At 36.1% G+C, this 13155-nt stretch overlaps 1 protein-coding gene across 4 annotated transcripts in view; it reads left to right on the forward strand.

The window, feature by feature from the left end:
• Nucleotides 1-13155, forward strand: part of EPB41L5 (erythrocyte membrane protein band 4.1 like 5) — a 166386-nt gene that overhangs the window by 57473 nt on the left and 95758 nt on the right. For all 4 annotated transcript variants that reach the window (XM_061439882.1, XM_061439885.1, XM_061439887.1 and 1 more), the window contains 5 exons: nt 2817-2937; nt 3057-3144; nt 4094-4182; nt 7308-7377; nt 11647-11816. In XM_061439882.1, the coding sequence (XP_061295866.1) occupies nt 2817-2937; nt 3057-3144; nt 4094-4182; nt 7308-7377; nt 11647-11816 (538 nt within the window). The remainder of the gene's footprint in view (nt 1-2816; nt 2938-3056; nt 3145-4093; nt 4183-7307; nt 7378-11646; nt 11817-13155) is intronic.

A 13155-nucleotide genomic window follows, 5' to 3' on the forward strand; every position in this document is an offset into this window, starting at 1 on the left:
TGTATTATCCCCAATCTCTCTAAATCAGTAGTATTTATTTTCCGTTGTATGGGTAATAGACTATACTTTCATGTTTTATGATAAACCTAATCTGCTGATATTGTACTTCTATTTTGGAAATCGTGTTTTTCTGTTGATAGAGTAATTGGTGACTGAAGGAAATTTCTGGACTTCAGAAATTTGCTGCTAATGTAAAATGTAGTCTGTCTACAGACTGAAACTTGTTTTTTCATCTTCTGGAATGTTGAATGGATACTAGTTTGGAAGTGCTGTACCTTTAGAACGTGTAATGATCACACTGTGCATTGATCTGTGTAATGATCACAGTGCATAATTGCACGCATCTCTTCTTGAAAGCGCATTTTTAATGTTCTACTAATTGCTATGTGAGAATTCTGAAACTCTTGGATCTATAGAAAAGCTGTCATTTTCAATATCTGTGTTCCACCACTTATTGCTCTTTCATTCTGTGTCTCATTTTGTAAGTTTCATGACAGCCAAAATTTATACTTCTTGAAAATGGTCCTTGTGCATTTTTGTGTGTTTAACAAAGCCCTTATTTAAAGTAATGATCACTAAATATTTACTGTCTGATTCATGCATATAGCTCTGTTATATTATCTCTTAACCCTACTTATATTTTTTCCTTAAATAAAATCTTTCTTACTTTCTCTTTTATCCATGGTTACCATTTTTTTTTTTGGTGGGGGGATAGGAAAGTAGGATTTACTGGTGGGCACAGGTAAGGAGGGGACAGCGCCAGGGCTCTCATGAGTTCAGGGCCCATCATTCGTCCAGGGAGCCACAATTAGGGATGTATTTGACACACAGCCATCTGGGATGAGCTGTGTTTTTGAATTCGTCCATATTAAACTTAGTAAATCCCCCCTTCTTGGAGAGGTGGATCTTTTAGAAGCCAGGAAACTTGAGCTTGCCTCTCAATAGGGCCTCAATCACAAGCCCCTTGTTCTGCAGCTTGACATTATGACTTAGCCAATGTGGACCCTAGCCTCTGTGCCCTGGGCACGAAGGTGCCCTGCATCCCTGTCTGGAGCTTATCAGCTCCAGTGTAGGACAGCATGGTGCAAGGGATGGAGCCCCACTCAGATGTGAAAACCATCTTTGCCACAGCTTTTCATCATGTACTTATTGGCACAAATATGGGTAGCCCTCAGGGCCTCAGAGTAGAGCTGCTCATCCTCATCTGACACTATGGCTGCAGAGTGGGCGTGGTGCAGTTGTTTTTGTGATTCCTCGAAACTTCATCCTGTGTCTTATGCGTCTCATTGTCCTGTGTCTAAAAGTTTACTAAATCCTACTGATTTATTAAGGTCCTTAAGAGTAAATTAACTGAAGCATTACTCCCTCTTCATAAAATGAGCTCCTTGCTTCTTGTTTATGACTTTTTTTTTTGCCCACACCTTGTGGCATGTGGAACTTTCCCAACCAAGGATTGAACCTGTGCCCCCTGCAGTGCAAGTGTGGAGTCTTTAAGGCCCACCATAGAAGCCCTCATTTATGATTTTCTGTTTTTTCAGAATAATCTTTATCAGTTTTATCACACACTCAAGTTCAGTTTTTCTTCACAATTTTAGTATATATATCCTGAACAACATTATGTAGCAGATTTAGTTTGGGGCTTTTAAAGAACTTGGGTTCTACTTATGGTTGTTAGTGGGGAAAGAATGGGAGGAAGGGATAGTTAGGGAGTTTGGGATCCATATGTACACACTGCTATATTTAAAATGAAAAACCAACAAGGGTCTACTGAACAGCACAGGGACCTCTGCTCAGTGTTATGTGACAGCCTGGAGAGGAGGGGCGTTTAGGGGAGAATGGATACATGTATGTGTATGGCTGAGTCACTCTGCTGTCTACCAGAAACTAGCACAACATTGTTAATTGGCTATACTCCCAATATAAAACAAAAAGTTAAAAAAAGAAAAAACAAACTTATGTTCCAGACAGAAGAGCAGTTTCTTCAAGTGAAGTGGAAGTGAGAATATTTTCCAAGGTTGTTGTGAAGTTACATGTGAAGTATGTCTGCAATATGACTATTGTGTAAAGTAGATTAGATGCTTAGTAAAATGTAAGTTATTACCATTTTTAGGATTATCTCAAAGTAGGACTCGTACTTTTTCTCTCCATGGCCGAATTCTTTATCAAAATGAAAGTGTTTTAATTTAAGTAAAATATTATTAAAGGAAAACGTTCTAAAGAACAGAAAATGAGAATCATCATTTTCCCTCCATTCCCAAACCCAGTACAGAGGTAACCGCAGATGGACACATAAATGTGTGTGCACTATCCAGTAACTTTTCTTTTTTATTTCTTTGGGATTAATAATTTAAAATTCCAGGGGGACAGCAATTATATCTTACAGTGATGTTTAATGTCATGTTCTGTGCATAATAGCTTCTTAGTAGATGCTAGCTAATTGTTTTTTTAAAAGGATTGCTGAATATTTTTGTTTGTACAAAATATACAGTCAAAATACAGTCAATATACAGTCAAAAGCTATTTCTCTGTGTAAGGCTAAAAGATTGTCAGAAGCTAAGCATTGTACAGTATGACTCAATTAGGAGTAAGACATTTAATTGAAAATATACTACTAGCCACAATTATATGATTTGTGCATATAGACAGATAAGTCACAAGTCTAAGCTGGATTTATTTTTGGTAATGGTCTGGGTGTTATGAATGCCTTGTAGTTTAAGAAAGTCTAATCTTCTATTAATAAGTGGGTATTGAAGAAGGATTCAGCAGGAAGTAAACTTATTAAGAAAACATAACCTTGTGAAACTTAACATTTGTAGCTGAACTTGGTGACTACGACCTTGCTGAGCACAGTCCTGAACTTGTGTCTGAGTTCCGGTTTGTGCCTATTCAGACAGAAGAGATGGAGCTCGCTATATTTGAGAAATGGAAAGAATACAGGTACTTTAACATCACCACAACAGTGATTTCACATTTGTTTTCTTCTGTTTCTCTTACTTAGCATAGAATTCATTGTATATTTATAATCATCTTAAAATTTATTATTTTTTACATTTCAGAGGTCAGACCCCAGCACAAGCTGAAACCAATTATCTGAATAAAGCCAAGTGGTTAGAAATGTATGGGGTTGATATGCATGTGGTTAAGGTAAGCACTGTGATGTGATGCTTTTTAAGAAAGTTATTCCTTCAAGACTCAAGGTAACTATGGAATCTCTTAGTATGAAGGAGAGTGTGTAATTTGCAGGGGCTCTACTGGGTAGTTTGGATGTGTGGTTATGAAGATTGAGAGTAAATACTGAATGATGAGAGTCTCACACAAAAACTTGTTATAAGAAAGAAGACAGCCAAAATTTCCAAAAAGGTGTCTGTGGTTTTAAGTTGTCACTGTTGTTTTCTTTTTTTAAGTTTTTGAATCACTTTTTATTCTTTCACTTCATATTCATATCATCTTTTATCATGTAAGCTTGAGTAGGCTCTGTAAAAATGAAAATAATTTAGAATGTAAAGTTGAAGATTTGTAGCTTGAGGGGACTTTGATGCAAGCTGATGATTTTGATGAGGCAAGCTGTGCCTGCGTACATACTAAGTCGATTCAGTCACGTCTGACTCTTTGTGACCCTATTGACTTTTAGCTTGAGGGATCCTCTGTCCATAGGATTCTCCAAGCAAGAATACTGGAGTGGGTTGCCATGCTCTTCTGCATTGATAAGCTCTAGTCTAGTATAACTTACAGAGTGATGAGTTATTTCTAGTTTTAAAAGCTCAGTTTTCCCAGAAATGCAGTTTTTTTTTTCAAAATCTGTGACTAGATTTGGGAAGACTCTGGAAAACTTTCTTCCGTGTGGCAGTATCACTACCTGTATGTCTTCCAGTGAACACATACATTAAAACTATAGTATCTCAATGAACTAAATCTGCATGAGTTTTCCTAAGAATGTTATTTTGGATGTTTTAATTGTTGAAAGCACCTTCCACATTAATATTAGCCTGTATGTAATTAATATAATTCAGTATGAAAAGAAAAACAGTCCTTTGAAAATGTGAACCCTGCTTTATACAGATAAAGCTAACACATATTGCTCCCCTGAAATTAGGCCAGAGATGGGAATGACTACAGCTTGGGACTGACCCCAACAGGAGTCCTTGTTTTTGAAGGAGAGACCAAAATTGGCTTATTTTTTTGGTAAGCAGAGTTAATGTCAAAGATAATTACTGTTGTTTGGTTTTTTTAAATGAATAAAAACACTTATATGAAGTTAGAACATAAAATAGAATTTGGACATAGTTCTGACAAGCTTGTAAGTGAATTGCAACTCTCTCCTGTTATCCTCCTATTTATCTATAATCCTGCTTCTCCAAGCCAGTGTTTAAAACTCTTAATTGCATTTTCTGTTAGTTTCAACATATGCCAAAATACGTACTTAACATAAATATTGTCTAGTTCTGTGTGTTAACTGTTCACATGGACACTCTCCCTGTCATGTGGTTATGTGGCTGTTTGTGTTTCTTGTTCCACAGTCCTTTTACTCCCTGCTCCTCACTGTATGCTGTGCTGTGCTTAGTCACTTAGTCATGTCTGACTCTTTGCGACCCCATGGACTGTAGCTTGCCACGCTTCTCTGTCCACGGGGATGTAGCCCCATGGACTGTAGCCCACTGGGCTCCTCTGTCCAGGCAAGAACACTGGAGTGGGTTGCCTTGCCCTCCTCCAGGGGATCTTCCCAAGCCAGGGATTGAACCCGGCTCTGCCACCGATTCTTTACCGCCTGAGCCACCAGGGAAGCCCAAGAATACTGGAGTGGGTAGCCTATCCTTTCTCCAGGAGAGCTTCCTGACCCAGGAATCAAACCTGGGTCTCCTGCATTGCAGGCAGATTCTTCGCCAGCTGAACTACCAGGAAATCCCACCCCTCACTGTATAGGAAGGAAATGCTAATGCTTTTATCCTTCTTTGGAGCTATGCTTCTCTTTCTGAGTCCCAACTTCTGTCATCCATATGTTTCAATTATATTTGCATATTACTTTTACATCAAGGGTAGATATTACTTGGATTTCATACCATGATTAAGTTCTTCAGGTTTTGTTTGATTGTTTCTAAAAGCTGAAAATCAGAAAATAGTGTTTATATTATAATGTCTTTGTGGAACTGGTGTGAAGCTTAGTAGTAAACTGGGGTTATATGCAGGGGCTGAAGAGGGCTCTTGTATAATGTACTGGTTCATCTGTTCCTCTGTTGTTTCCTCCTTCATAGCACGTCAGGACCCTTCACTTGAAGTCTGCCAGTGCCAAACTCAAATTCTTAAATACCCAGTTGCTTTAAATATAGGCTAGCAAGTAATAGTTTTAGCCTTTCAGAGCCTGCGTGGTTTGCATGTCTCATTGCAAACTGCACTTCACATCTGTTAGCTGGCTATAGATAAGCAAATCCTGTATCTGTAAGAGCCCCCACACTTCTACTGCCCTTTGGAGCTCTGTGGCTCAGAGGCCTCTCCTGGTAGACACAGAAGCCCCCTCCGTGGTCCGCCTCCTTCCTCAGGGTTTCCTTACCCTCTTTTATCCTGCATGGGGGCCTGGGCTGCCTTCTTGGGAAGGTCTGCAGTGTGAAAGGATACTTCTCAGTAGAGCTCATCATGTGATACTGTTGTCTTTGCTCCTGTCTTTTTCTTGATCAGCTCTGAAATCCTTGAACTCAACTGGGAGTATGTTTCCTTTGTTATCCTAGAGCCTTAGCCTTTAGTCATCCCACACATCCCTTTAAGTGACCTGCCTTTGTCTTCTCCAGTTCAGTCCAGTCGCTCAGTCGTGTCCGACTATTTGCGACCCCATGGACTGCAGCACTCCAGGCCTCCCTGTCCATCACCAACTCCCAGAGTTCACTCAGACTCATGTCCATTGAGTCCGTGATGCCATCCAACCATCTTATCTTCTGTTGTCCCCTTCTCCTCCCGTCTTCAGTCTTTCCCAGCATCTTAAATTATTTCAAATTCTCCAGGGTTTCCTGAGATGGCTGTTTTCCAGTTGAAATTGTTGACTCTTCCAAGCTGCTCTCTGTCTTGGGACTTCTTTTTCCTGTTTTCTCAGTTATGAATCTATGTTGTCTTCCACATTTTCCTTTCTTTGCTTTTGTTTTTCTGATATATATCCTTAGGTGATGCTTAAGAAAAGACTATTAGAGGTAAATTATTTGAATCCTTGGATGCCTTAAAATTATTTAGTCTTCTCTTATGCTTTCTTGATAATTGGGCTGAGAATGGACTTTTAGATGTAAAATTATTTTACCTTAAAAAGTTGAAGATAGTATTTCATTTGTTTTTGCATCGCCTAGAGATTCCTTGGGAGATTTGAATGTAACACCTATTTATAATTGTCCCTTGATGGGCTGTGTATCTCCCTAGTTCTTTATGTGTTAACTCTCTGACCTTTCTAGCCTGCCCTGGGGCAGATGGAACATTCTTATGGCCCGAGAAACTCCAGGTCGAGAGATAAGGAGAGCATCTTGTGTACTACCTCATAAAAATCTGTTGAATTAATACACCACATAAAACACGAGAGCACCTGCCACTTACTCGGCATTGTGTAAGAATTTGTTACACCTAAGTGCCAGATTCTCCTATTACATTTCTTTATTCCTTGTTTTAGTACAGGTCTTGTAAATAAGATCTATTGTGCAATTCTATTTTATGTAAGATATATTTAAAAATTGATGAGAGTCATGTTGTTTTCACACTCACAGTTCATAGAAGCACAGAGATAAGTTCAGTGGATTGCTTAGGATTTGTGGGAGATGAAGTTGGAAAGTAGGCCATAAAGTGAGGTTTAAATTTTTTTTTTTTTTTTTTAAATTACAGATGTCTTTGACCATAAAGTGGCTATAGAAAAGAGTTGAAAATCAGTAATCTGGGTTTTTTTAATGCCTTTTAGAAATCTTTTATCTTTTTTCTTGTGTCCAGTTCCTGTGCTGCTATAACATTATTAGCCTTGGAAAATTTCTTCTACCATAGGAACTTGTGACTATATATGATATATATATATATATATTTCTTCATTTCATTTTTTCCTTAACATTTTTAATGTCTTAAATATATGCAGCATAAGTTTTGCCAAAGGTATTGCTTTTTAAATTTTTTTATGTTATCTTAACTATTTTTTAGATTGGAGATGTTTTCACTGAGCATTTCAGGTTATGTTTACCCTTTTACCAGCTTTCAATTCAGAAGTTAGATGATCAATGCACTTGAAGTAACAGCAAATTTTTTAAACTTTGAGAACATTTATTTGAAATCTGGCTGTTATTCTCATATTGTTATAGGCCCAAGATAACCAGATTGGATTTTAAGAAGAATAAACTAACGTTGGTGGTTGTAGAAGATGATGATCAGGTAGGAATTATATTGTATTACATATTTAACAGTGACTGTGTTATATGGTAACTTAATTCTCTAAAAGGAGAAACACACTGTTCTATAGTCATAGAACAGAAACTTAGTAAAATTAATAATGTAATTCCTCGCTTTATGTCACACCATCTTCAAACTGTAGTTTTCTGTCTTTAAGATTAAAGATTAAATAAAAGACTGTTCTTGTTCCTTTGTTGATGAGTGTGTATCTCAAGTGTATAAAAAATTATATCTAAATGGCCTTGTGCCTTTAGTTCATGATCAAAAAAGATTAATCAAAAAGATGTACGTAATATTTTTTAATAAAGCCTTCTATACTAAGGATTATCTGTTTTTCAGTTAAATCTAGTTCCTAATTGATAAACTCATAACAACATGAATGAATCTCAAATGAATTATGCTAAGGGTAAGTAGTCTGATTAAAAGATTATGACTATATGATTCCATTCTGTGACAGTCTAGGAAAGGCAGCCCTTACAGGAATAGGGAATCACTCACTGATCCTTTGGGACTGGGTGTGTTAGGAGGCTTGACTGCAAAGAAACAGCACAAGAAATTTGGGGGTTGAGAGAACTATTCTGTATCCTGATTTTGGTGATGGTTGCATGACTCTGTACATTTTCAAAAACCACGGAATTGTGAGTAATTTTATTGCATGCCAAGTAATAACATTGGAAATATATAGACAGATATAAATAAAAGCAAACAGGTCAAATGTTAAAAAGATGTGTATGCACAGTGAAGTGTGAGTAGGGCTACTTAGCAGAACCTGAAAAAAGGAGATCCTGAAAATTAGATAAAACAATTTCAAGTTTTTGGAAAGTTTTCAGTTGTATTATTGAGATACATGCAAAGCATTACCCTGTCACACAGCTTGGAGGAATATCAGAGACAATAATCGAGCATTTAAAAAAGAAATGTCTTGATGGCACAGATGATCATTATATTATTGACAAATGAGTTGAAAATGCTTCAGAAGAGTCAGGTTTCACATCTAAAGACAATCTGATTTACAAAATGTTTTCCTTTTTATTTAAGCACAGATGTGATTAAATGATATTTGTATCTAAATCTAAAGGAATCACTCAGGAAGAATAAGATACAGTTCTATATGATAAAAAATATGGTCATAGTTTAATTGGTGATACTTATTGGGCCATAACATAATTGTACATCTTAGAATTGATGAAATTTCAGATTTAATCTAACACAGTATTAACTTCTTAGATATATTTTTGAAGGTGTTTTATACATATATACAAGCAAATGTGTATATCATTTCTATGCAGAGGTTGCCACGCTTATGCACTGTTCTCCTGCTTATCCTTTTTAAACTTTATGTTCTAACTTGGAATGTTTTCTATATCAGTATGTAAAGTTGTTCTCCATTCTTATAAAAGCAAACTAAACTGCATAGTGTTCTAGTGTACGCTGCACTCTAATCAGTTATCATTAATTGACATTTATTCACTATTAACTACATATAATTTATACATTGGCAAGTATCTATAGAATAATGTCCTTGAGGGGGATTTGTGGGATTAAATGCTTATGTACATTTGTCCTGGATGTAGAGTGATCCTACCAGCTTGCATAGTTTTCAGTGTTCAGGCTTACCTCTAGGAGGGAATTAATCGCATTTGTATCTGAAAGGTTAAAAAAAAATGGAATTTCATTGTAGGTTTAAATTTTATTTCTGGTTTTGTGAGTGATACTGAACATCTTGTCATACATTTGAATTGCTTGATTTCCTCTTCTTCAAACTGTCTATTCCTTTGCCGATTTTTCTTTGGGTTATTGGCCTTTTTCTTACAGGTTTTGCCCTTTGTCACTGACATTATAAATAGTTTATCTAATAGTTGTTTGTCCTTTAATGGTTCTTATTGTGGGGTTTGTCATGTACTTTAAGACTTTTTAAGTAGGCAAATATATTCATCTTTTATGGATCCTGGGTTTTATGTCACAGAAGGCTTTTCCCTGTCTTGAGAAAGACATTTTTTCATGTTTTGTTTTTTGTTTTATTTTTTCTTTGTGTAGTTTTTGTTGATACATTTCATTGAAATATAACATACATTCAGAAAAGTGTAAGAATAAATGTACAGCTTGAGTTTTTATGTACACTTTTATGACCAGTACCAGGGTGAGAAAATAGAATTCCAGCAGAATAAGGGAATTTCCCTTGTGTGCCCCTCCAGGTCCAGTTGACCAAGGATAACCACTCACCTGACTTTTGACCTTGGTATAAATGTCCCTCACTGAGACTGTTCTCCTTGAGTCTTCCTTCTGTATTTCAGGGCTGTGATTGTGAGCTTTCAGCCCTGCTGTAGGAGGTGGCTGTAGTTGGCTCATTCCTACTGTTGTATAGTGTACAGTTACATGAATAGACCAATATTTATCTATCCTGCTACTAATGGACATTTGAGTTTTTTTTTAGTTTTTGGCTGGTGTTAAGAGTGCTACCCTGAACCCTGGATGTGCGTGTGTTTGGCTTTTATGGAAACAGCTGGACTGTTGGCCAGTGTCTACACAAGTGAACTGCTCTCCCACCTGGAGTGTGTGAGAGTTTAATCTGCTCTTGTTTTGCTCGTGTTCAGTGTTCTTTTTCTCATTTCATCCATTCTGGTTGAGGAATCATTTTAGGGTTTTACTTGATGACAGTTTCAGTATAGCACTTACTTACATTTGTTGGATGTTTGGATATTCTTTTTTAAGAAATGCCTGTTTAAGTTTTTCATTCATTTTTCTGTTGGGTTGTGTATTTTTCATCTCACCAAGGAAGTTCTTTTTATATCTGGGTGTCACTTCTTTGTGAGATACATATGTTGTAACTAGCTTCACCTTGGTTTGCCTTTTGACTCCTTTATTAGTATCTTTTGGATAAAAAAGATTGTAATGGAATGGAATGTAGTTTATACATTTTTTCCTTTGTGACTAGTGTATGTTTTGTGTCTTAAGTATAAGGATCTCTGCCTGTATCAAGGTTATTAAGAAACTATGGATGAAGTTTATGAAGTATTTTAAATGACAAAATATTATTAAAAAATATACTGAGAAGTATAATTGAAACTGTTAACCATTTTACTCACTTTGATTTAACATTTTTGGCATTGCTGCTTCAGATCCCTTTTAGAACTAGATAAATTAATAAAAGTATATTTTATACAGCTAACGTCTAAGCCAAAGCTTGTCCCTTTCTTCTTCATTCTTTCAGGGTATCAGTCTCATATTTTCTAACCTTTTGTAAATATAACCACATCATGACACATGGTAGAATGTTTTAGAAATCTGCATATATATGTATATTACATATATTATATACATTAAGGTGGGGTTTTTTTTTTTTTGGTAACTTGCTCATTTTACCTAAGCATCTGTAGCCATGTAGTTCTAGTTCATTCACTTTAACCTATGTATCACATTCTGCAACTTGAATCACCAGTAGTGCATTAGTTCATTTATCTTTTATTCATTTATCTATTTGTGTACTGTTTAAATAATGTTATTGTTTACTTGATTACATTTCTCATGTTTTGAACATTTAGGGTTTTATGCCAGTTTTTACTTTTATAAATGAGATTGAAGAAAATCTTGGGGTATAAATTTTGGTTGTGAAAGTCTTCCCCTTGAGACACATTATAGCTTAGTTGTTACAAATGTAGGTGCTGGTGTCTCAGTGGTGAGGTTCAAACTCTAGTTTCTTTTCTTACTAACTTTGTGATGTTGGGCTTAATTTCTTGATCCTCAGTTTTCTTATCTGTAAAATGGAGCTACTGATAGTATCTACTCATTGAGACAATTCATGTGAAATTCGTAGAAAAGTGGCTATGGATATTAACTAGTATAATTTGATTCCTGTGAGGATGGTTACTAGGACCAGGAATGTGGCCATTTTTAAGGCTGTTATGTATATTGCCATATCTTCTGTGAACCTTTTAATTATAATTATACATTCATTTATCCTGAAGTATGGCAGAGAAAGGTTCATTTAATATCTCTGAGAAATGAGATCGTGTAACTAGAGGAAACTTGAAGGAATAATTTTATATTGGCTGAGAAAATGGACAGCTTGATTTTAACTCTGCCTTTCTTTGTAGGTAGCTCTAGAGAGTATCAGAGTTTCAGGGAGAAAACCAGATGCTTTATTAGTATTTGTTCCTTGATATTGCTGTGGTTGTATTTGTAGCTGAATTAACAGATGACAGGAGTATCTGAGTTAAAAATTACCTCTGTTAACATCCGTTTCTTTTTCAGGGCAAGGAGCAGGAGCATACGTTTGTCTTTAGACTGGATCATCCCAAAGCATGCAAACATTTATGGAAATGTGCTGTGGAGCATCATGCCTTCTTCCGCCTGCGAGGCCCTGTCCAAAAGAATTCTCATCGATCAGGATTTATTCGATTAGGATCACGGTTTAGATACAGGTGAATGTTTGTGGCTGTTTGCTGTATCTTTCATAATTTCATAGAGGCCAGAAAATGTAGCCCGGTTCCTCATTTGCAGATGTGAAAACTAGAGCATAGAAAGATGAATCAGTTTGCCAGAGTTTTTCTTTGGCCAAAGTAGAAGAAAAAATGGTATATGTTGTTATTGGTTGTAATGTCTTGAAAAGATAAGAGAATATTGTAATGGTGTAATGGATTCCATATCCCTCTTGATGTTTTCTTTTTTTTTAAGGAGTAATTTAACAGAATTTTTCCTGTTAAAAACAGTTTAGTTATATAAAATACTGACCATAGTCCCTGTGTTGTATGCTATATCCTTGTAGCTTGTTTATTTTATGCAAAGTAGTTTGTACCTCTTAATCCTCTACCTGTCTTTTGCCCACCTCCCTTCCCTCTCCCCACTGGTAACCACTAGTTTGTTCTCTGTGTCTGCGAGTCTGTTCTGTTCACTAGTTTACTTTTTAGATTCCATGTATAAGTGCTGTCATAGAGTATCATTCTCTTTCTGACTTATTTCACTTAGCATAATACCCTTCAGGTCCACCCATGTTGCTACAAATGGCATTATTTCATTCTTCTTTATGGCTGAGTAATAGTCTATTGTGTATTTGTACCAATACCACATCTTCCTTATCCTTTCATCTGTTGACGAACATTAATGTTTGCTTTATGTATTAATTAACCCCTAGTTTAAATCCACTTAGTAGGAGTTTTAAGTAGTCTTCATCCAGCAGCTGGATACCATGTAGAAAATGAGTATGGTGTACTAGTGGGATATTAATCTGGATAATATTTCTGGTCCCTATAAACCTGACATTCCATTGTTCTTGCATACTCCATGTTTCTTAGTCATAAGCTAGAAATGTTTTGGTTTACTCAGAGTAGCTTATTGTTGGTGAGTTTTCAGCATGTTTCAGTATGATTTAAAGAAGGAATGGATAATATCAGTAATGTGGCAAGTTGACTGTGCATGGAATTCACGTAAGAGAGCTTCTGTTTTACTTACATTAAAAGGGGGGCATTTTGGAAAAATTTAAATGTCAATAAAGATAAGTATTAAATATTAAAATAGTTTTAATATTTCTGAAAAAGTCTTCCGAAAAGCATATCACAGTTAGAGAAAGTAATGGAAAATCTTGAGTTAATTGTACATCTTGCATTGAGGAGTGTGGGTGGGAAAGAGAGGCGTTCTATAAAAGCACAGATATTTCAAACTTACTTAATATATTATTAGGTGATGTGCATAATTAGGAAAAAACAATATAACTTGTGTTGCATCTTTCACACAAGCCTGAAGAGTGAAAAGAATGGTGTGATA

The sequence above is a fragment of the Bos javanicus genome, chromosome 2 (assembly GCF_032452875.1).
Source record: "Bos javanicus breed banteng chromosome 2, ARS-OSU_banteng_1.0, whole genome shotgun sequence".
Taxonomy (NCBI): domain Eukaryota; kingdom Metazoa; phylum Chordata; class Mammalia; order Artiodactyla; family Bovidae; genus Bos; species Bos javanicus.